The sequence below is a fragment of the Chelonoidis abingdonii genome, chromosome 13, assembly GCF_003597395.2.
Source record: "Chelonoidis abingdonii isolate Lonesome George chromosome 13, CheloAbing_2.0, whole genome shotgun sequence".
Lineage (NCBI taxonomy): Eukaryota > Metazoa > Chordata > Testudines > Testudinidae > Chelonoidis > Chelonoidis abingdonii.
This window is the reverse complement of record NC_133781.1, coordinates 16054563-16079857: the sequence shown is the minus strand read 5'-3', so window position 1 is coordinate 16079857 and position 25295 is coordinate 16054563. Positions and strand designations below refer to the sequence as shown.

General features: G+C 40.8%; 1 protein-coding gene across 5 annotated transcripts in view; it reads left to right on the top strand.

The window, feature by feature from the left end:
• The first annotated feature begins 3176 nt into the window (after positions 1–3176).
• MFSD11 (major facilitator superfamily domain containing 11) overlaps positions 3177–25295 on the top strand; it is a 31266-nt gene continuing 9147 nt past the window's right edge. The window contains exons 1-12 of one of the 5 annotated variants that reach the window (XM_032792805.2): positions 3177–3253; positions 3614–3784; positions 6039–6094; positions 6898–7005; positions 7486–7565; positions 7659–7755; positions 8530–8588; positions 11369–11513; positions 12907–12947; positions 14089–14154; positions 20527–20652; positions 24564–24738. In XM_032792805.2, coding sequence (XP_032648696.1) covers positions 3227–3253; positions 3614–3784; positions 6039–6094; positions 6898–7005; positions 7486–7565; positions 7659–7755; positions 8530–8588; positions 11369–11513; positions 12907–12947; positions 14089–14154; positions 20527–20652; positions 24564–24738 — 1151 coding nt within the window. In that variant the 5' untranslated portion in view covers positions 3177–3226. Of the gene's footprint in view, positions 3254–3613; positions 3785–6038; positions 6095–6897; positions 7006–7485; positions 7566–7658; positions 7756–8529; positions 8589–11368; positions 11514–12906; positions 12948–14088; positions 14155–20526; positions 20653–24563; positions 24739–25295 lie in introns of those variants that run through there. The other 4 variants (XM_032792808.2, XM_032792810.2, XM_032792807.2 and 1 more) reach the window with 4 other exon arrangements.

Below are 25295 nucleotides of genomic sequence, written 5' to 3'. Positions count from 1 at the left end.
CCATATCCTGTGCTCCTCAGAGGCACACCCACACGTTGCTGTTGTGCTGGTCAGTCCTCATTAAAGTCCCATTTCTCCCTCCCCGCCCAAGCATTACCACAATATGGGGTCAGTGCATGACGCCCCCCACTTGCCCTGCCATAGTGCGGCCAATGCCAGGTGAAGGCACTACATGTAGGCACTTCTTTTCCACCCTGCATTCATGCCGACCTAGGTGCAAAAGGTGTCATTTTAAACCTCCCTCCCAAATCCATGGGGGGACAGGGGGGAGGGTTGCAGGATACAATCTGAAGGCCTCAGAACAGCCATGCACACCTGCTCTACTCTTATAAGGTCAGCATGAAGCCTTATGTCAAGCTGCCATGTGCTGCAAGTGTAATGTCTGGGCATTGTGTGAAACTCTTTCCCTTTTTCCCTCCCACGAAACACTCACTCCCTGCAATTATACTAGGATGTCCTATGCAAGTGCCACCCCCTCCTCCTGCCAAAGTGCTGGAGGCAGTTTATGAAAGTAGCACTCCCTCCCAAATACATCCCGCTACTTTGCTTGGGGTGCCACATGAAAGCTCCCTGCATTTACACACATTTTTCATCCTGTGGTTGGGAATGCTGCATACAAGCCTCTCACGTGTATATATATATATATATACATTGTCACACTACTGGGGACATGGTGTGTAAAAGTGCCACAAACATTCATGCACTTCCATAATACTGGGAGTGCCATGTGAACTCTCCATGCATGTATATACCCTCTCCAGCAATGTGAAAGCATCCCAAGGATACCTCAGCATATTGCTTGGAGCACTGTGGAAAACCCCTTATACATGATCTGTGACAGTGTTGCTGGTTCTGTGTGAAAGCTTACATGCACATTGCCAAGGTTTTGGGATGCCATGTGAAATCTGCATAAGCATACGCATGCTGCCATGTTGCTGCTGGCATCCTATAAAAACCTCCTTGATGCCAAGGCATGGATATCACCTCTCAATGGCTTCCACATCTCTACTCCAAGGTGCTAGGACATCGCGTATACACTTCAGTGGCACAAAAGACTGCTAGCATTTTTCTTCAGCTATTCCACTGCTGCACTGCCACAGTGTTGCTCCACTAGTGGGATTGTAGCAATAGTGGGAGTACTAGGGTGACTGGCATTTGGAATTGTTACTTTTCGGTTGTCTACGCCTGCTCCAACTGATGTAGAGGAGATACAATCAGCTTATCCATACTAGCACTGTGACCATAACTCCACTAGCCAGTGGTGCAATACCAGTGTTAGTGTGACAGTGGGAAATTTGACCTTGTCTACACTGTTTTCTTCAATGATACTAGTCAAATAATAATAATTAATTAATAATAATGACTAATGATTATGTAGCTCATTACTAAAGGTTTATGATTGTGTTCTTCATAAATTGCTTTGTTTAAAAAGAAAATAAACTGAAATGAAGAAGAGACTACATTTCCAGAGATCTCTCTTTAACTGGGATTACAGTGTGAATGAGAGATTTCTAAAAGCTAATAGTTAGATTTGACTTTTTGTTCTTAGTGTAATGCTTTGTTTAATAAATATTTTGCTCAATAGTGAAAATAACATATAACAAGAAGCAATAATGTTGATATAAAAACAAGAAGCAAAGTATTTCCTGCATGAGCAATCTCAATTAAGGGAATAATGCCTCACTTCTTGTTTTTATTCATGTTTTCTTGCTTCTTGTTATTTATTCATTTCACATAGAACAGTGAGATTTAAAATTTCTCTTTGAATCGCACCACAAAAAATCCTTCATATCAGGAGAGATTTAAAAATCTGCTTTACAGTGAATCCCTCAAAATGGTAGAGGGAGTCTCCCTCCTATGTTTCTTAGAAATCTCCTCTTGTAAGTGTTCACAATGTAGAAACGGGGGTGGGGGGGGGGGGGAGAGCTACTCTTCCCAAGTACATAACCAAGGCCTTCTCCTGCAGTGTGGTCTGTATAGGCATCCCCTTGAGCCCTGGCTCTTATTCCAAGTCAGTACTCATAAGGGTAATGTTATTGACTTGCATAAGTAACAATAAAGATCTAGTTTCAAATAAAATACTGTACAATTTTGTAAAATACTAGCTGAGCAATCTTTAAAATACTGAATAAGTAACACAGTGTTTTTGGCTGTTGTTGGGATGGTAACTTCTGGATAAGCCTTTCAGGGCAGGAAGAAATGCTGGATGAAACTGGAGGACTCCACTGAAGTCCATGGGAATTTTGTCATTGACTTCAACTGAGCCAGTTTTGCCCTATATCTTTGTATGTATTTGTGCAGCAATTAGCACAGTGGTTCTCAAACTTTTGTGCTGGTGATCCCTTTCAAATAGCAAGCCTCTGAGTGTCACCACTCTTATAAATTAAAAATACTTTTAAATATATTTAAAACCATTATAAATGCTGGAGGCAAAGCAGGATTTGGGAGATTGATAGCTTGTGACTCCCCATGTAATAACTCCCCGATCCCCAGTTTGAGAACTCCTGAGTTAGCACAATCCCCACTGCTGTCTCTGAGTACTCTTCTAATACAAGTGCTAAATAATAATAGCAGGAAATGGGAGTAGACTTAATATGAGATGTCTGACTTTCTTTTTCTGCTTTACTCACTTTTTAAAATAGGGATCTTCTGATCTTTAGGATTACTTATTTAAAACAACTACAAAACTCAATACATAAATATATTAGCAATTAAATAATAGGTTTTATGTTGGAAGGATTTCAAGGAAAAATATTAGTGATTGTAGAGGCAGCTATTTCACTTCCTTTTCAGAGTGAATGAGCGACAGACGGAAACAGTGAGAGAGACTGTGCATGTGTGTCAGTGACAATGAAATATTTCCTTTCCTTTCTTTTCTGCTGTGTTTACTGAAAGACCTCCTGAGCTTTTCAGTCTTCATTTATGAATGCTTTTTGCATGACTGAAAGCAGTAGGTGACAGTTTTCTTAAACGACTTTCTGAGAGATTTGGTTTCTTGTCCAAAGTATTATCGTCTAAAGGTTGCAGAATATTATTTACAGTAATCACAAACATACTATTGTTATTTTAAGTAATATTGTAGATTTACTCTTTTTTTAAGTCATAGAAATGCTGAAACTGCATTTCCCAGAGTGCATGAGGGTGTTCTAGCGTGATCAGTCAGCTGACCTGGATTGTGAAATATTCCTTATTTCCTGTTCAGCGTGAATGGACATGGCTTGTGTTTATGAGTGTCTTTTCTTTCCTTTGTCAGGTGATTTAATGTCTTTTGACTAAAATCTGATTCAGAGCAAGGAAGCTGGCAAGGTGTGAGCTGATTTACTAACTTAAGGAGTGGGAAACTACTTCTAGGGGGAAGGGATGTCATGAAAAAATAATATATTGCACTCTGCATATCTTCATAGGAAAGGATCTGAATAATCTTCACAACTCTTACTAAACCTTTGACTTGTTTTTTTTCCAGTGTTGTTTTTTTCTGTATTTTATTTACAGTGGAGACTAGACCTCTTGGCTTGCCAGTGAATCCTTCCTAACACTTAACAATTAGTTTGAAATAACTTGTGTTTGTGAAGGTTTTTTTTCGTGCGTGTTTTGTTTTTGTTTTTTTTGGCAGAACTTAAAAGGGAGCTTTAAAAGGAAAATAGAACTTTTCTGGACTGAAGAGGACAGCTTCCTAAGAAAAAACAAAATGTCTCCTGAATCGAAAAAGCTTTTTAACATAATTATGTTAGGAGTTGCTTTTATGTTTATGTTTACTGCCTTCCAAACGTGTGGAAATGTTGCGGTAAGTGCAAATATCAAAACACTCCACATCCTCACCCTTCTTTCTGACATCCCAATTTTAAGGGTTGTTTTGTTTAGGGATCTAAGGTGCATGATAGCATTACATTTTATCCTTTTGTGTTTCTCTTGATTTAGTATTTGCACAGGTACTGGAGTAATCTGTTTCTTTAAGAGAGTATTGCAGTGAAACAGTAATGGTATGAGACAACCTATATTGCTTTGAAAAAAATTAAGTTAATTAAACACATTCAGCTTAATAATATCTGCTCTGGCAATTATCTGTTCAGCAATTTAATTAAACTGGATCTTTTCATGTTTCTGAGCTTTTTTATAATTTCGCTTTAGAACATATGACCAGGATGCTATTATTTGTAACTTTGTCACCTAATTTCTCCTGGTTAATTAATCTTCCTTAATCTCACATTTTCACTATGTAATGACAAACTGGAGATGGAAGGGGTATGAATACAGTATCTGGTGAGTGGTCATACTGTCACAACTGACACTGCCAAGTCACTTTACATCTCACTAAATAATTTACTGCTAGTCTCTCTCTCCTTTACTGCAGGCAAATTGGACATAAAAATAATTCAATTTACCCATAAAAGCAGACTGCCCTTTTATTACTTTTATTATTATAATCCTGTGTTTGCCATATTTAGAGGCTCTTTTTTCTTATTTTCAGGAGGAATTCCTGTTTGTAGATGTATAAAGGTTGCTTTACCATGCTGTATGGTTAATTAATGATAGAGGAGACTGATCTTGTGACTAAAGCACAGGACAGAGAGTTTGGAAATAGAGTTTCAATTCATGATTGCTGCAGAGCATGTCCATGGCTCAGTTTCCATTTCTGTAAAAATGGGGCTCATACTGCTTTGCATTAAAGAGATGTTGGGAGGCTTAATTTGTTAATGCCTGGTAAATACTTTGAGATCTAAAGGCACTATAGAATCACAAAATACTAGTTATTGTTTCAAATGGACAGCTTCACTCGAAGCATCTTTGTGGAGCGAACTTTTATAAATAAAAGCTGTATATATTGCTGTTGTAGCCATGTTAGTCCCAGGATATTAGGGTACAAGATGTACAGTGTAGCCGCTCTTTCTTGACGGGAGACAGCTCTCCCACCAACAAAAAAACTTCCACCGGCAACGAGTGGCGACAGGAGAGCAGGAGAGCTCTTCTGCCAATAAAGCGCTGTTCACAGCGGTGCTTTTTAATCAGTAAAACTTTTGTCATTTGGGGGTGTATGTGTGTTTTTTTCATACCTCTGAACAATAAAAAAATTTACTGACAAAAGTCCAGTGTAGACAAAGCCTTAGAGAGACAAGGTAAGTGAGGTAATATCTTTTATTGGACCAACTTCTGTTGATGAGAGAGAGCTTGTCCAATAAAAGATACTACCTCACCCACCTTGTCTCATAAAGAAAAGTGTCTGCAAGCAATACTCATTGTCTGGCAGTGAATGAATCAGGTTCCGTAGTTCAAATTGCAGTTGCCCCGTGATCAAACCAGCATACCAGAAAACCAGTAGACAGAGGAAGAGTGTAGGAACGAAGGCTTAGATCAGTGGTTCTCAAACTTTTGTACTGGTGGCCCCTTTCACATAGCAAGCCTCTAAGTGCGACCCCCCCCCTTTATAAATTAAAAACACTTTTAAATATGTTAACCTATTATAAATGCTGGAGTCAAAGCAGGGTTTGGGATGGAGGCTGACAGCTCGCAACCTCCCAAGTAATAACCTCACAACCCCCTGAGGGGGGTGTCCCAATCCCCAGTTTGAGAACCCCTGGCCTAGATCCACAAAGGGATTTAGTCCCAGATCCGTCTAAGGTATTTAAGGCACCCTAACTTCTGTTGCAGTCAACAGAAGTTGGGAGCCTAAAAACCTTTGAGGTTCAGGGCCTTAGGCTGTAATTAATAAATGTGGTTTTCAAAGGCTTGTGTACTGCTCATTTGAAAAGAGAAGGGAGTGTAGAGTAATTAGAAAAGGAGAAGGGAGCCAGAATTTTGATGTCAAGTCCTTGACTCTGCCACTGAATCTGAACAAGCTGCAGTTGTTTCCATGACTGTACAATGGGTGTAATAATAGTTACTTCCTCACATAGTTTTACAAGGTATATTGGCCATTTCTAAACTACTTTATTAACGATCAGTTCGAACTTTGCTCTTATGCTAATCTGTCTGTAGTTTTCAGATTTAAAAAAAAAGTGTAAAATGTACTTTCTGTATTATTTATAATTTTCTCTACACAGCAAACTGTTATCACGAATTTAAACAACACAAATTTTCATGGCAGTGGCTATACCAGGTAATATACCATGATATTTTTGTCCTTTTGTTACTTTAAGAGGCATAGCTAGTTTTAATGAAATCTTATAGGGACATGGTCTTAGGTGATTGTATTTTTCTCCTGAACTTACACGTTAAAAACAAAATTATGTTATCATACTTAAACATAGCTTACTGGTAATTTTACATGTAGATTTTCCTATTTAAATGAACCACATTCATGTTTTGCACTTTTTCTGGGTAGGGAGAAACAATGCTGTGCTTTGCTTTTTATCTCGAGTCATGCAATCTTTGGTGAAATTATTGAAAAGTAAAGCAGCTAGCAAAGGCGTTGATCCTACAAACTTACCCACATGTGTGGACCTTTGTACCCACATAAAGCACAGGGTCTGCCTGTGCAGATTAGCTTGCAGGAGAGATTTCAACAGGCATATGGAAGGGAACACACCCAAAGATAGGAGGATCATCGAGGTATTGGAGCTGTGGAAACCAGTTTTTTAATGTTTATTGTATTGTCATAGCAACCAAAGTCCCCAGTCATGATCAGAGGTCTGTTGTGCTAGGACTGTGCAATCATTTAGGAAGACTTGGTCGCTGTCCTGAAGAGTTTACAAGGTGCAACAAACAAGGGTAAATAGCAATAGACGGGAAAGAGGAGCTAGAGTAATAAGATCATGCAGTTAGGTAGGCTAGGCGATATGTTTGATGTAATAGTTTTGAATCATTTGAAAAATTGCCTAAATAAATAAAATCGGCTACACTGGCCAATACTCTTGAATTCCATTTGAAATGCTTATTCATCTTTATTATTTATTTGTGTAGCATGGCCATTATTTATGGGGTGTTCTCTGCATCAAATCTTATTTCACCTTCAGTGGTTGCTGTAGTGGGACCTCAATTATCCATGTTTGTTAGCGGTCTATTTTACAGGTAGGTAATTCATTTCAGTCTATAGTTTCTGCTTCCTATGCATCTATTCTCTTTACTTCACCTTCAAAAGGTACCATGTCTTGCATGAAATTGTACTGGCTGAGGAGGGCAGGGTTTGGCTTCTTGCAATGATATCAGTGTTGCTCTTGAGTCACTTGGAATGTCACTTCAGAGCACGCCCTCCCCCAGAGACAGTGACCATGTTTTTTCCACAGCATTGGCAGGTCTGGCTGACCTTGGAGTAAAGAACCAAGATCAGGCCTCAGTCTGATGACTGTATTAGAAAAATAGCTTTATATGTTTAGGGTAATAGAAAACTGTTTTGTTTCAAATCTTATTGACTTGGAGTCTTTTCAAAATGAGCTTAGCAATAAGTCTTTGATTTAAAGGAAGCTAAGATGCAGATCTGATTGTTAAAAAGCATAATAAGCATAACATTGCCCACATTCAATTTGAATATAATACATTGTTATATTTTAGCATATACATTGCGGTTTTTATCCAGCCTTTCACATGGTCCTTCTACACTGCTTCTGTTTTCATTGGGATAGCAGCTGCTGGTAAGTATTGTATCTGCATGTACGTCTTCACTACATTTCTCTCTTAAAACTATTTTTCCTCCTTTCTCAGCAACTTTTTTACTTGAATTTCAGTAATTTGGACTGCACAGGGAAATTGCCTGACGATAAATTCAGATGAAAACACTATTGGGAGAAACAGTGGAATCTTCTGGGCACTTTTACAGTCCAGGTAACTTTCCTTTATTAAATCTTTCCCTTGGGTTGCATGCACTCTGTACGTGCTGTGTTGTTCAGTGAGAGTGCAAGGGAGACTTCTGTCTCAGTCAGTACTTCAGAGTGATGCTCCACAGACTATGAAACGAAAGGAAAAGCTGGAGGTGACATTGTTGCTGATATTGAGCAATGCTTAATGGTAAATAGGAGTTATATATGGCAGGTCTTTCCTCCTGATGGACTAAAGTTAATGTCATTTCTGATATCTTGGATTCCTTTGAAATATAGAGCCGGCCTTATGAACGTGAATCCTCAATTTTCTTTTACATTTCTATGGGGCTAGCACAGGGGTCAGCAACCTTTCAGAAGTGGTGTGCCGAGTCTTCATTTATTCACTCTAATTTAAAGTTTCGCATGCCAGTAATACATTTTCATGTTTTTAGAAGGTCTCTTTCTGTAAGTCTATAATATATAACTAAACTATTGTTGTATGTAAAGTAAATAAGGTTTTTAAAATGTTTGAGAAGCTTCATTAAAAATTAAATTAAAATGCAGATCTCCCCGGACCGGTGGCCAGGACCTGGGCAGTGTGAATGCCACTGAAAATCAGCTCGCGTGCCGCCTTCGGCACACGTGCCATAGGTTGCCTACCCCTGGGCTAGCGGTTTGACTTTGACAGTGTGAGGACAGGCACCCTCTGTCTCTTTCACATTTACACCACATTCTTTTATATATAATTTGTTATCATAATAAATACTATATTCCTGTGTTATCCCTCTTTTGTTTGCAGCTTGTTTTTTGGAAATCTTTATATATACTTTGCTTGGCGTGGGAAAACTCACATATCAGGTTTGTATTACTTGCTTTGTGTATAGAATACTTTGATCTATCATAATGTATGAAAAAATGGATAATGTAATGAAGTAGGAAGCGGCCATAGGCTATGTCTGCATTATGGACCTTACAGCGGCACAGCTGTACTGTGCTGCTGTAAGGTCTCCTGTGTAGTCCTTCAATGCCCTTGGGAGAGAGCTCCCCTGCCGACATAATTAAACCACCCCCAACCCAAGTGGTGGTAGTTATGTTGGTGGGAGATGCTCTCCTGCCGACATAATACCATACATACTGCCGTTTTTGTCTGTGAAACTTTTCTCAGGGGGTGTTTTTTGCACACCTCTGACCGACAAAATTGCTAGTGTAGACATAGCCATAGTTGTGACAGCTAGAAACATAGGGAGCAGTGGGTAAAATTTGTATTTGTTTTCTGAGGAGTATTTCAGTTTTAGGCTTTGTTTACATTGGCAATTGAAAGAAAAAACTTTTGTCATTCAGAGATATTTAAAAAAACACACACTCAGACCCCCCCCCAAAAGACAAAAGTTTTGTTGACTGCAAATGGTGGTGTGAACAGCGCTTTGTAATCAGGACTGCTTTCCTGTCAACAACGCTAATGCTGCTAATTGGGGGTGGAAGTTATTTGTTGGCGGGAGAGCTCTCTCCTGTCTACAAACAGCGGCTATACTGTGCACCTTTTAGCAACACAGCTGTAGCACCATAGCTGTATAGGTAAAAGCTGTGTAGTGTAGATGTAGCCTTAGTATGTAAAGCTATGTGATACAAGAGCTGTGAATATCTCCAGTGTTCCTGGCTGCTGTTCCCTTTGCCTGCTTTCAGGGCTCGTGTACAGAGGGAAATTGATCAGAATAGTGTATTGCAGAATTCCATAATAGCTTCCCATGTGAAGACTCTTATTTTGGAATAAGAATGTCCACATGGGGAGCTGTTCTTAAATAGCTATTACACTTTAAATTCACATCCTACCTTTTCCAGAATAATAGCCTGGTGCAGACAAACCCTCAGTGTTCCTGTCTTGATACAGATCATCAAGGTTAATTTCCTGTTTGAATTATAATTAATATTGTGGCTGGAGCCTTCCAAATCTATCAGAGTAGAACTTGGAGCAAAGTGCTCTCATATTCAGTGGAGAAAGTGATAGGTGGTCAAAGCTGTAGGGCTCCACACAGAGCATCTGGGACCTGAGTTGCTGTAAAAAGGTGGAGGCACGGACTGATATGTGGGTGGTAGTTGTCAACTAAGAAAAAAACAATTGTTATACTAAATGGAGCTGATGATCCTGCTGTAAGGTGTATGTGAGGAGGAGGGTTTCCTATATTGTGTACTAAAAAATAACTCAAATATCTGATAGACCATTCAGCTATTCACATCTTTAAAACACAAAGCCTTTTCCCTGTAAGACATCCTCCCAAATAAATGGAATTTTCAATCTCATTGGATAAACGTTTTAGGAGGATGTTTCTGCTAAAGACAATTAGGAATGAAATGTTGACTTTTAAATGATCATCTCAGACTTTGGAGTTAGCGCCCGCTTGTGACGAACAGGGCAGTTCACAGCTCTGCTACTGTACTATTGATTTGGGCTCTGCAGACTGAGTAGCAGAGCCTAGAAAAAAATAAATAAATTAAATCCAAAAAATAAAGCAAAAGCTTAAATTCTGCCAAAAAACATAAATCTGTAGAATCTGAAATTCTGTTGCCTGATTTATATTGCTCCTGCTAATCACCTCGGATTACAGCATTTAACAGAACTCACACTGAAGTTTTCCTTTACCTTTAAGTGAATTAAAATCACTTGAAGCATGTTAAAACAATTTAGGAGTCTCCTTCCATATTATTCTAAGGTGAAGGTTCCTACATTTGAACATCAGTACCCCCTTGCCACACTTGATTTCAGGTTCCCACAAAAGCTGTTTGCACATGCACATAAAAGACTATTTTTAAAACTACACACCCACAGACACATTGTTAATGATTTGGAATTTTACACAGTTTTTTAAATGTATTTTAAAACTTTTCTGTTCACCTTTAAGTCGTTGGAGAAATAAATATAAGTACATAGGCACCATCTTTAGGATTGAGAAGTGGGAGCCCAAAGGTTAGTTTGTCTCAACACAATGCATGATTAGCTGCTTCTCAGCAATTTTTCTGCCTGATGAATAGGGGAAGCCCCTGCACAAAAGAGTTTACCGTGCCAAACATGTTGGTTAGTGTAGAGAGACTGTTGCATGAAACATCAGGTACCTTTCCTCCAGATACCCGCTGTTATCTTCTGTCAAATTCTGCAGTTTCATGAGCATCTGGCATTTGAAATTTATAGGTCTACCAGTCTATGGTATCACATGATGTAACATTAGTTCCTGGGGCCGGAGAGGAAGAAAGTTATTTCTAATCAGTGTAGGGGAGATGATGTAGCCTCTGCCCTGCAAGCAATACTGTTATTGAACAGCCTCTGCACTTCCTCTTCCCTTTTATTAACCTCCACTTAGCCACAGCAGAAAGTGGTGGTGATATTCTTTGACCAGACAGTATTCCATTGGCATATCAGCAAAGACAAAGGAACTTGCCAAACATATGGACATTTGCCCGACAGGTGGTAAGTCAGACACCACCACTGAAGTTAATATGTATTATATATATACCTCTTTATAAACTGTACCTATTTTTAGCATGAAAACATCTTAGCTATCTGCACCATTATTTGTGGAGACAGTTTACTAGATATGAATTATTTTATGCAGACCTGTGTGTGACACTTTTTTGATTTTCCACAGAGACTGATCGCAGGACTGTCTTCATTGCTCTAACCATCCTCAGTCTCGTGGGCACATTTCTGTTCTTTCTGATTAGGAAACCAGAGGAGTCAAACACACTGGAGGAGGAAGTCTCCTCCACTGACCAAAGCATTGTAGACAACTTGTAAGTTCTTATAGCAATAACACGTTACCATCCAGCCAAGCATGTGTGTACCTAGTGCATAATGGAAAACTCCTTATTCGCTTCTCCCTCCGAACCAAAAGCATGTATAATTTGGATAAAGTATAGAAGAGTCCCTGTAGCCATTAACTAGTTGATGCAATCCTTACTTGTTCTCCTCATAGGTAGTACACTTGAACATGGGATAGGGCAGAACAAATAGTGTATTTTCATTGGTGAGTAAGGGTCTTTGGAGAGACATCATTTATCTCCCTCCTCTCACTATTAAGCATATGTATGTTCTTTCATAGTTTTCCTTGCCCTTATCTCCAAACAGTAACTATTGGTCTCCAACCATGGAAGTGATTTGGGGATAGAAACAGAGCAAAGGGAGGTTTATGAAGGCAAATACAGACCTGGGGTCAGATTGGAATGAGACTGTTTACTTCCGTTCTAAAACCACATTCTTAATTTGTGTTTCTGCAATAATTATTCTGCAAGAGAGGACTGACCTCCTTACTGAACAGCACAGAAAGAACCTTCAGAGCCTCTCTTGAGAATTTTAGGAAACTTGATTCATTCTTATCAGAATTTGTATCTGGCAGTCAAGTGCCTTTGTAGTTCTAAGAGCTTTGTAGGTTTCTAAACCCTTTTATCCACACCCCTTACCTTAAACAATTCTTCCATTGTTCTTTATTAGTTATTTGAAGCTAAGTGGTTTGTAATTTTGATTTGCTGGTGGAGATAGGGCTTAGAATTCTTATTGGCAAGTGCTTTATGTATGGGTCAGAATTTTCAAAAGCATCTGCTCAACAAGGCCTGTTGTATTAGTGGCAATGTAAGCTGATTATCTGGCCAACAGTTTTAAAACAATATCATGCCACAGTGGTAGGCAAGGGTTGTTTGGACAGATTTAATAACCTGTAGAGATCTGTTAAGCTATCAGTTATTATTTAGCTGCAAATCCCTCATAAATGGCCTAGGTACCATGCTGATGTGCACATTAGAAATGCATAGCTATAAGCACTAAAGTCTTCCTAAAATGATATTTGCAGATACAGTTATTTTATTAGCATAGCAGTAGGATGATTAGAAAGATGAGAGCACATATAGTGGAGAGAACAAGTCTGATACAGACAAAGCCCAGAGACATAGTGCTATAAAAGAGGATACTCTGTGAATGACATATACCCACACTAAAGGCAAATATCTTTTACAACTGGAGGATTATTCCACGAAAATGTTTTATTAAACATATAAGTGTGTTGAAATTGCTAATTATGGGCAGGAAAACGTACAGAAAACTAAAAGATGAATTAGTCTGTTTTCCAAAATAATGGTAAAAGCATGGGTATCTCTGGTTCATCGTTCTGATCTTAAAAAAATATTTACCCAGGTCTGTCCAAAGCAAAGCGACGAGGGCAATGGATGCATTTAGTAAGTATTATTGTGCTTTAGAACCATCTCTAAAAATATTACAACAGATCTATGAACTGTCAAATGATCTTATTTGTACACTACCGTATATGAATAATTTTAAACAGAAATTTGGCTTTAATAATGCAGGGCAATAGACCTGCATTCTCCCCTTCCTTAATCCTGAGACACTTAATCTTCCTTGTTTATCACTCAGCTAAATAACCCTCACAGTTCCCTCATCTGTTCTTAATTCATCCAATACATCATATAGCCCAGATCCTTCATATCCCAGATTAGTACAGGATCTTTAGAGTCTTCAACTGTGGTGCCTGCTTTAAAGTGACATGACATTGAGGCAAAGAGTAGGATGCATCTGTGTTTTGAAGGCTCTAGGCGCCTCCTGGTTCAAGGCTCAGTGGAAAAAGCAAAGATCTCATTTAGTGGAGATTAAAGAGGATAGATGAGCAACTGTGCAAGTTGCTGAGTTGAGAGGGAAGCAAAGGATATTTGATAATCTCAGGACAGAATTGAAACAAGTCTAGGGAGGTGAAAAAGAGGATTAACACTAGGAAAGGAGGACAGGGTATGAGAGGGAGAGATAATGGGGATGAGGGGAGGAAAAAAGGAAAAGCCACTCTGAAAGTAAAAATGTTTCGCATTAACGAAAGTGCAAGATGAAGTATAAATGACCTTTTGTATGCATTTACATCAACATTTACAATAAAGTTCAACAATTTAAAAAATAAAAATTCTTCTTTCAGATACATGTGTGCAGCTCCCATTGGAGCATATAATTAGGAGCACTTAACTGTTGATATCTGAAAGCAGAATTTGTCCCAAAAACATTTAGAAAAACTCAATTATTTTAAAATAAAAATATTCTGAATTGAGATTACAAGAGTACAGTACACAAAACCACTCAGCCTTTAGTCACTGGAAAACGTATTTGGTTGATTTCCCTCTCTACCCTGCCCCCCACAATAAAACCCATTCAGATTGGACTTTTATGTTAAAGGCCCCCTATGTAGCAGCCTTATTTAATTAAAAAGAGAAAAAAATCAGTGCATGGTTTGTATTTGTGCCTTTGGTAAGCAGCAAAAGAAAGTAAATGCACCTTTAATGTCAGTGAATTTTATTCATTTATGTTTTTTCTTTGCAGAGAGATCTATTAAGCTATACTTCACCAAAGAGATTTTGCTCCTCAGTGTTACAACGGCTTATACAGGTAATGAAACAGGCAAAAGGACACGATCATTTGCTAGTGCCAGGGCATTTTATGGGACAATAAATGAGTACCCCTCAATCAGGATTATATTCCTGTATCCCAGGATATATTACTTTAACATATTGGAGTTTATTACCCTTTTATAGTATTTTTGTACTCTGTTTCTGAAAAATGCTTGTCTGTAGATTAATTTTTTTGTACCTAACCCTGCCAAAATTATGGGATTTAATAAGAGTTGTTAACCCAGTTTAAGGTCAGCCAATTTGTATCTTAGCTAGGGCATAGTTTATGAGTCCGTTTTATTTCACGGGTTGTCCCTGTTCATACTGGCCAGATTGAATCATGTTAGAACATAATTAAACTGCAGTGGAGTCTAATAATGGTAATTAAACTCATTTTTGTAGATGAGGTCTTTAATATCAGCTTCATCAGACTTGCAATGAAGTGTAGGAGACTTTTGTAAGAGCCCTTGTCCTAAAACCATGTGTGCATTAGGAAAATGTTGCAAAGACTTCATTGCAACCACTGGTTTGACTCTGTAATAGGGCAGCCCCCATGTGGAGTGCCCTCCTACGGCAGGCTGCTACACAATAAAAACATAAGGACAGCCATACTGGATCAGACCAAAGGTCCATTTAGCCCAGTATCCTGTCTCCTGACAGTGGCCAATACCAGGTGCTCCAGGGGGAATGAATAGAACAGGCAATCATCAAGTGATCCATCCCCTGTTGCCCATTCCCAGCTTCTGGCAAACAGATGCTAGCGACACCATGCCTGCCCGTCCTGGCTAATAGCCCACTGATGGACCCATCCTCCATGAGTTTCTTTAATTCTTTTTTGAACCCTGTTATAGTCTTGGCCTTCACAACATTCTCTGGCGAAGAGTTCCATAAGTTGACTGTGCATTGTGTGAAGAAATACTTCCTTTTGTTTGTTTTAACCTGCTGTCTATCAATTTCATTTGGTGACCCCTAGTTCTCGTGTTATGAGAAGAAGTAAATAACACTTTCTTATTTACTTTCTCCACACCAGTCATGATTTTGTAGACCTCTATCATGTCCTGCCTTAGTCGTCTCTTTTCCAAGCTTAAAAGTCCCAATCTTATTAATCTCTCCTCATATGGAAGCTGTTCCATACCCCTAATCATTTTTGTTGTCCTTTTCTGAACCTTTTCCAATTCCAATATCTTTTTTGAGATAGGGTGACCACATCTGCACGCAGTATTCAAGATGTGGGTGTACCATGGACTTATATAAAGGCAACATGATATTTTCTGTCTTATTATCTATCCCAGAGGTGGGCAAACTATGGCCCACAGGGCTGTCCTGTCCAGCCCTTGAGCTCCCAGCTGGGGAGGCTAGTCCCTGGCCCCTCCCCTGTCCCCCACAGCCTTAGCTTGCCGTGTTGCCAGCACTGTGGGCATCAGGGCTACAAGCTCCTTCTAGGCAGCGTGGCGGCATGGCTGGTGCCGGCAGGGCGACACGGCTGCCAGTCCTGCTGCTTTGAGCGGCATGGTAAGGGGGGGGTTAGATAAGGGGTAGGGGGTTCCAGGGAGCAAGTCAGGGTCAGGGAACAGGGGCGGCTGGATGAGGGCAGAGAGTTCGGAGGGTGTCAGGGGACGGTGACCAGTGGAGGTTTGGATAGTTGGGAGGCCCGGTGGCTTGTCAGGGCGGATGTGGATAGGGTCGGCGGCAGTCAAAGGACAGGGAGAAGGGGGCTTGGATGCACGGCGGGAGTTCTGAGGGGGGCAGTCAGGGGGCGGAAAGTGGGAGAGGGCGGATTGGGGCGGGAGCTAGGCTGTTAGGGGAGGTACAGCCTTCCTTACCTGGCCCTCCATACAGTTTTGGAACCCCGATGTGGCCCTCAGGCCAAAAAGTTTGCCCACCCCGATCTATCCCTTTCTTCATGATTCCCAATATTCTGTTCCCTTTTTTGACTGCTGCTGCACATTGAGTGGATGTTTTCAGAGAACTATGCACATGATGCCAAGATCTCTCTCGAGTGGTTACAGCTAATTTCCACCCCATCATTTTATATGTATATTTGGGGTTAGGTTTTCCAATATACACTACTTTGCATTTATCAACATTGAATTTCATCTGCCATTTTGTTGCCCAGTTGACCAGTCACTCAGTTTTGTACGATCCCTTTTTAGCTTTTCACAATCTGCTTTGGACTTAACTGTCCTGCGTAGTTCTGTATCATCTGCAAGTTTTGCCACCTCACTGTTTATACCTTTTTCCAGATCATTTATGAATATGTTGAATAATACTGGTCCCAGTACAGAACCCTTGAAGAAACCACTATTTACCTTTCTCCATGCACCTGCCTCAGTTTCCCATTTGTTTGCCCATGACAGACTCTCAGGTTTGGTCTACTGAAAAGTTATAGCTGTATACCTCTGTCAGTCAGAAGTGTGAAAAAAAAATACATCCCTTACTGACTTAGCTATGCTGACAAAATGTAGACACAGCTATGTCGATGGAAGAGGGCTTCCATTGACATAGCCAACTTCATTCAGGGAGGTAGTGTTCCTATGCTGACAAGAAAATCCAAACTGTTTTTGTAGGCTACATCTACGCTACAGCGCTAGGCTGATATACCTATGCCAGTATAGTCTCCATCATGTAGATATACCTTCACAGTCTGATACAAAACCTGCCTCTGGGCATAATTGTTCATGTATACCAGTGCAGTAATTCCCCTAAACTCTTGCAAGAAAACTGTCTTGACAAACTCACAGTAAGAATACTAATATACAACAATTTTTCCAATCCTCTCTTCAGGAACAATGTCTCCAGATCACCCACAGAGAGTCAATAGTGGCATGGTGTTCCCATTTCCTTTTTGCTCTCCTGTCCAGGCCGTCCATCTGAGTGACCAGTCTCATGAACTTTACCACAGTCCTCAAGTCAGGTTGCCCATAAGAGAGCTCTTCACTGTGTTCCATGCCTCAGGACTCCCTGCCTGAGTCCTACCCTTGCTAAGAGCCCAACCTCTTGCTTCAAGGCCCAACTTCTTCTCACCAAGCTGGATAGGGATCACTGTCTAAGCCTTCTGCTCATCAGAAACTCCCAGTTTGGTCAAGTCTCACCAACAATTCTGTTCCAGCTCTCTGCAGAACTCTGCTTTCTCTACCAAGTCTCCTATAGCTCTGTCCAAGCAGCGTTTTGCTCTCTCTCTAAATACTTCTTGTCTCTGATTCTCCAGACTTTGTCTCTCCTGTTCTCAGACAGCTGAGCTTTCATCTGGTGATCACCTTCCTCTAGGGGTCAGGACAGGTGCCTTGTTTTAAGACCTGTTGGTGGTCAGCTGACTAGACATAGGTCCACACCCCCGAGCGACACAGATAAGTCAGCTTAACCCCCGGTGTAGAGAGCGCTGAGTTGACAGAAGAATTCTTCTGTCGACTTAGTTACTGCCTCTTGGGAAGGAAGACTACCTATGCTGGTGGGAGAACCTCTTCTGTTGCTGTAGTGAGTATCTACACTGAAGCGCTGCAGCACCATAGCTGTGCTGTTGTAGTGTTTCAAGTGTAGATAAGCCCTTACTTTCTTGGATTCTTATAACGTTTTCAAACTTTACTGTTTACCTTTAACACACTTTAAAAAATGGCTATTTTAGCCATGCTGCTTTCTCATCCCTGGGGGGAAGCTGCATGAGAGACAGGAGAGTAACATTATTATAGACATTTCAGTGTCATGCCTACTCAGTACCAGAACAGTGGGAGAATACAATGCCGACCCCTTATGTTTGGGGAAAAACGTTTCTGTCAAAATCCATAAGGCTACCACTTTATCGTCTTTCAAATGCCTCCTTAAGACTTACCTCTACTGTGTTGTCTATAAACCACTGCCAGCGGATGATGTCTAGGCTGGCGGTGAACTGAGACTACTACCTATTATTCAAAATATACTCATTTTACAGTTGCTTTGTCCTCCATCCCCTATCAGCATTAGTTTGTTTCATCCACTGGTTGTATTTTGTGACAGGTGCTCTCTTAATACATGTCAGTATACTGCCTAGCAAAGTGCGGCCCTCTTAGAGGTGCAGTACCTTTGGAAGTCGAAGGGAGGTAACATGGTGCTACTGTGGTACAAAAATACAAAAAATAAGATGTCTTTTCATATCTGATCCTGCAATCCTTATTCAGGCAAAACTCCCACTGAAATCAATGAGAGTTTTCTGTAACTCAAGCCAGATTAAGCTCTTAAAGTAACCATGTCAGAAACTTAGTCTAGTTTGAAATACTTTGCTGCCATCTAGTGGCTCAAATTCACTAGTACCATCTGTATTGTAAAGCGATTTGGTACAATTCATCTAAGAGCTGCAAAAGCAGATAGTGATTCCGAATTCTTGTGGTCTGTTATTGAAACTGTTGGAAGTTTTGTGAGGTGTTACAGCTCACATACCATGTACAATCACCTACTATTACTAGATCTTTATATGGTGTACTGTATTTTCTGCAATAGCAAAGGCCAAAGAAGTTTACTTAAAACTTCATTTTTGGCCTGGTTTTGTGTTGGTTTAAGCAAGTCTCTTGCACTGTTGTAAATATACTTGCTATGGAACAGTTGACATTTGTAAAATGGACTCTATATATTGAAAAGTCTTATTGCATGACTCATGTTTCTATGGTCTCCCTAGTTGGGACTCAGCCATATTACCTTCCCTCATGTTAATGACAGTACAAGAGTAGAGAAGTACTAAGCAAAACATTGGTCTTATCTTAGAGTTTAGTTTTAGTTTTATTCAGCCTTAATTAATTATAAGTGTATTGAAATAGTAGTACATAGCAGGAGCTTAACTTGGAATCTTTCACTTCCTTTATAAGTCTTTAGACAAAGGCTCTTTTTCAGAAATGCCATCACTGGACCAAAAAAAAAAAAAAGAAGTTATTTTTCCTGCATTAAAGTCAGGCTTTAAAGACTTGACTATTTGACTGTTTCTCTGAAATTATATTTATAATAATTCTGTGGCATTTTCATCTGCAAGAATTTCCAAAACAGTTTGAAAACTGAAATACATATTGTATTAGGGATCACATTGCTCATCACTAACATAGAGCTACCTCTTGGATGGAACACAGCAGCTGGTCAACACTCTGTAATAACAATACATCACAGCTTAGGACAGTGCATGAAAAATACCATATCTTATTAGAACTCTAGGGGAAGTGTATTAATTAAACACAGCTATTTATAGAGCACCTTAGGTATTTTTTTAGCTGTGAAATATATAAAGTTTACTAAACAAAGAACAAAATTTGTGTAGGAAAGTGTGTACAATCCAAGGGCAATTTGTCTAGTGGTTAGAGCATGAGACTAGTAGTCAGAAGCTCTGAGCTCTATTATTAACTCTACTTCTGACTGCTGTGTGACCTTGGGTAAATCACTTAGCATTTTTTGGCCAGTTTTCCCCTCTGTAAAATGGGAATAATAATGGTTACTTCCTCATGTTAGGGGTGTTATGAGCATTTGGGTTTTTGTGTAAAGCACTTTGAAGATGAGGAGTATATGCTAAATATTGTGAATGGATATAATACGCAAAATAAACAAGATGGTATATGGTCGCCACAATAGTGATGCTTCATGGTATAGGTGAATAATCATGCAGAATTTAATAAGACTAAAAAGAGTTGCCCAAGCAGAGATCTAGTCAGAAAGGACTTTCTGTGTTGTAGTGACCTTAGAAACATAGCATTAGTGCAGCCCACGTCACAGTACCCATTTTTGTGAAAGCCACTACAAGTCTGAAGGTTCTCACAGGGTTCCAAATTTTGTAATGTGCTTTTTTGAAGTGTATGTAAATGACTGAAGCACTGTTTTGGTGAGTGCTGGCAGCAGGCCTTCTTAATATAATATTAAATGGTCATTCTAGGTGTGTCACTGGGGCTATAGGTTTAACATCCCCATTGTATAATCTTATAACCAATGTCCAGTTATATATTGTTCCACAGTATCTGAAAGTAGTGGTACACAACATGTGTGTGGTTATATTGTCATACATTTATTAGGTGTTTGATGGGAGGTCAAAGACCCATGGTAAAATCTTACTCCCATTGAAGTCAGTGTAAGTTTTGCCATTGACTTCAATGGAGCCAGAGTTTCACTCCAGGTGCAGATATGACACTAACTGCCCATGTCATGGTGTGTGGGTTTTCTAAAATAGTTTATGTATTCTGACTTATGAAAGTCATATATTTATATGGTTTGGAATACTTCTAAACTAATGTGATTGCATCTACAATCTTCATATTTTAACCGTGTATTTATAAGAGGCAATGGTTAGACATAAGGAACTTTTGCATATTGGTATCTGAAATAATGCATAATACTACAGCTGTCAACTTTTGTCTGCCTTTCCTTAAAGGTCTGGAATTAACATTCTTTTCTGGAGTATATGGGACCTGTATTGGTGCTGTGAATAGATTTGGCACTGAAGAGAAAAGTCTTATTGGACTCTCTGGTATTTTTATTGGCATTGGAGAAATTTTAGGTGAGTCTAAAGAAATTAAAGTTTAAGTATAAAAAAATGAAGTTGTTGAGATTATCAAAAAGGTTGTTTCTACATAAATGAAGAGTGCACCACACGTCAGACTTGCAGCAAAAGTTGCATATGCAATAAGTAAAATACAACTAAAATCTGCTACAATACTTGGTAGGGTTATACTAGATGACCCTTGTGGTCCCTTCTAACCCTATGATTCCATGATTCATTATTGCGCTGCATCTTGTGTAGTCATTTACACTAGTACAAACTGAATGCAGAGAAGGATGTGGAATATTACCAGATAAGAGTCTTAGCATTTTACGCTCATTTTGCATTGGTATAAATGACTATGTGGGACGAGAACAACAGTGAATCCGGTCTGTAGTGTTAATAGGCCATTTTTAGCATTTGTACATCATGTTTTATAGTTAGCTGTGTCTGATTTACATTTTATATTGCTAAGGGTACGTCTACACTGCACGATTATTTCGAATTAGCTTAAACCGATATTACAAAACAGATCTAATAAAATCGGTTTAGCGCGTCCACAGTGGGATCCCGAAATCGATTGTTTGCCGTCCACAGGTCGCAAGCTTACAATCGAATTTCAGGAGCAGTGCACTGTGGGTAGCTGTTCCCTCAGCTATCCCATAGTTCCACTTCCGTGTTGAGAGCACAGTGCCTGATGGGGCAGAAAACATGCCCGGTGGTGGCTGGGTACAGCCTCACCGGCTCCTTTGTGAAGGCAAGCATGACACCCCTTTGGCGCTTTTTCCGCGGATGCAATTGAGCAACGCAATATGCGATCAGCAATCTTTCCGCTTCATTTTTCACGTGGTGTGGCGGGGGATAAACGAGGAAGCCTGTTCTAACCCGACAAGACACATATAGACTCTTCAGACATTGGACACAAGATGCAAATATAGGACTGCTGTATGTGGATAGCTGGAGTCTCTCAGCACCCTTCCTACACCCTCCTGTCATGAAGGTCACATGATCTCCTTTCGTACGCGACGCAGCGCTGTGTAACTGGAGTTTTTTATTCACCGCTTTGGCATTTCGTGTTCTGTAACGGAGCTGGAAACACAATTGTCTCCCATACAGCGATCAGACCTAGGCAGTCTACACAGTGCTTTAAATCGGTAATTAATGGGCCGATATACCGATTAACGCTGTAATCCGTTCACAACGACGTCGTCATTAATATCGAGAAACCGCTCCTTAGAATCGATTTCGAACTCCTCCCAAACGAGAGGAGTATGCGCTAATTCGATAGTGAAACCGAGGGTTGTGAGGTACATGACGTTATGCCTCCGGCAGGCTCCCTCAGAGTGCAGCACTGACGCTTGACATGACAGATCTGAACTCGCGATGCATCGGCATACAGAGAAAAGCCCAGCGCGAACTTTTGAATTAATTGCTTGCCCCAGCGTGGAGCTCTGATCACAACGGGCTGTGCGATGGCAGTTTGAAATTCGAAAAAGAGCTCCAGCATAGACGTTAGGAGATACTAGGGCTCTGATCGCCATGTAGGGGAGACAAATCTCGTGTGTAATCTCAGCTCCGTTACAACTCGAACATCGAACAGCCAAAGCGTTGAATACAAAACTCCGATACACAGCGCTGTGGGACAGCGTAACGGAAGCCAGAATCAATGGACGTCATGAAGGAGGGAGGGGGTACTGAGGAACTCCAGCTATCACCAAGTCCCGCATCTCTGAAAATATATTTGCAATCTTGGCTAGCTCCCATTGTCGTAAGTTCAAACACAGTGTCTGGCGTGGTTTCAGGGAAACACGTCCTCAGTATTTCCCCTCCACCACCACGAAAAAAAAAGGGAAAGATTGCTGTGCATGCGTTGCTCAATGCGGACCTCCCCGCGAAAAAGGCGCAAGAGGTGCAGTTGCTGCCTTTCACAAAGGGAGGGTGTCAGGCTGTACCCAGACACCACCCCCACGGGCAAGTGTTGTTCTGCCGCCACATCAGCACCTGGTGCTCTCAAACGGAAGTGGAACATGGATAAGGCTGAGGAACAGCACGCCCACAGTGCATCAGCGTCTCCTAGCGAATCATGTGTACTTGGACCATGGACCAAGCAGAATCGATTCGGGAATCCCTGATGCTCGCGCTAAAACCGATTTTTATTAGATCTGTTTTTGTTAATATCGTTAAGCTATTCGAAAATAATCGTGCCAGTTGTATGATCATACCCCGACCATAATCTCCCGTACGGTCTATGCTGAGCTCCTTTTTTTTCGAATTTCTCAGAACCTCGCATCGGCCAGCCAGTGCTGATCCAGAGCTCCAGCGCGGGCAAGCAGGAAATGTATCAAAGATTCGCAGGAGGGCTGTGTTTCTGTTTACCTCCCACTGCATCCGAGTTCAGATGCTGTCGCAGAGCGGTCAGTGCTGGCACTCATGGGATGCACGCCGGAGGCCAATAACGTCGATTTCCGTCCACTACGGCGCCACAGTGTGTGGTTGAACCTACATCCGAGTTATCCTATCGAATTTAGCGCTCTCTTCTCGTTTGGGAGGAGTCCGAAAAAGTCGGATTTAAGGAGCCTTTAAGCTCGATATTAATGACGACGTCGTGTGAACGGATACAGCGTTAAATCGGTATATCGGCCATTAAACCGATTTAAAGTCGCAGTGTAGACCTGGCCTAAGTCTAAACCTTCTTTTTTATAATAAAAAGCTAAGGCTGTATGCTTAGAGATGAAAGACTAAACATACACCAAGGGTAAACTTAATACTCAATTAAAATGATTGAATACAAATCTCAGTTGACTAGATCAAAATCTCCTACCCTATGCTTACACTAGAGCATTTTGGAATCCCCTAACTTGTGAAACACCCTGAATCCACACAGGCATTCACACCACGGTTTAATTGCACTTGCTCTGAGTGAGGCTGAGCACAGTATCATCCACCACTATTACCCTTCAGCGGTGGTTCTCAAACTTCATTGCACTGTGACCTCCTTCTGATAACAAAAATTACTACATGACCCCGGGCAGGGGGACCAAAGCCAAAACCCAAGTTTTGAGCCCTAGGTGGGGGGCCTGTAACCTGAGCCCACCACCTGTGGCTCAAGCCCTCAGGCTTGGGCTTTGGCCCTGGGTGGTAGAGCTCAGGCTTTGGCTTTGTCCTCAGAAAGTCTAATGCCAGCCCTAGCAACCCCATTAAAATGGTGTTGCAACCCACATTAGGGTCCTGATTCACAGTTTGAGAACCGCTGCCCTTCACCATTGCAATCCCTCTATAGATAGTAAGTACTGGCAGACAGGGCTGCCCAGAGGTGGGGGCAATTTGCCCTGGGCCCCGCAGGGGTCCCACGAGCCCTGGCTCGGCGGTGGTCCTGGTCTTCGGCAGCATTTCGGCGGCGGGAGGCCATTCAGTGCTGCCAAAGACACAAAGCAACTGAAGGGCCCCCCACCGCTGAAATGCCACCGAAGACCTGGACCACTGCCAGGTGAGTACAAGTGCTGCAGCTCCCCCAGCTTTGCCCTAGACTCCCTGAATCATCTGGGCAGCCATGCTGGCAGAGCAGCTACAACAATGCAATTAGCCCTTTCAGTACTGTCTCACAAAGCTCTTGCCCACCTTTCATGGATGGGTCTGACAGCCCAGAGAATTCACCTCTGTTACCTGTCAAATTGCATCCCTTCTCCCATGGAACCAAGGTACCACTTGGCTGATCTCAGCTCTGCTGGTCCCTCCTTCAGGGTCTATCATAGCTACATTTCTAATGTACATTTTCAACATGTGCTGCCATACCTGAAGTTTGGATTCTTTCTTTACACTGTAAATATATGATTTAATGGAAACTTTTAAAACATGTTTCTTTCTTTTTGTCATTAATACTAATAATTACTCTGAAACTAATAATGATGTATTCTTTCCCCCTCCTACAGGTGGAGGATTCTTTGGACTAGTGAACAAAGATAATCGCTTTGGCAGGAACCCAGTTGTGATGCTTGGCATTGTGGTCCATTTTGTAGCCTTTTATTTAATTTTTTACAACATACCAAATGATGCCCCCATTGCTTCCTTTGAAGGAACAGATAATAGCGCTTATATGAATCCAAGGTACAAAATGTTTTGTTTCTTTTGATCAGTGTAATTCGAAAGCATAGAAATGTAAGGCTGTTGTAAGGGCCTCCAGAAGTCATCTATTCCATCCTCCTGCACTGAGGCAGGATTAAATATACCGAGACCATCCCTGACAAGTGTTAGTCTTCCCAGTTTTTAAAAACCTCCAATGACAAGGATTACACAACCTCCCTTGGTAACCTGTTCCAGAGGTTAACTATCCTTATACAATACTTAATAAAGTTTTTTCTAATATTGCATTTAAATCTTCCTTGCTGCAGACTAATCAGATTACTTCTTGTCCTATCCTGGCTGGATGTGGAAAAGAGTTTATTGCTGTCCTCTTTTTAACAACCTTGAAGAGAAGCAGCTTGTTCGTCTGTGGGAAAGGCAGCTTCAAGCTGTTTTCACTGACTAGTGATCAAGACCTTACAGAAAGTTTCCATCCACAGTTCTCCATTCTGAGTAGTTTCAGATGTTATAGCAGTTCATACCAGGATGTAGGGGGTTAAATGGCAGGTCAGAATGGTGTCAGTTCATATTAAGTGCCTTGT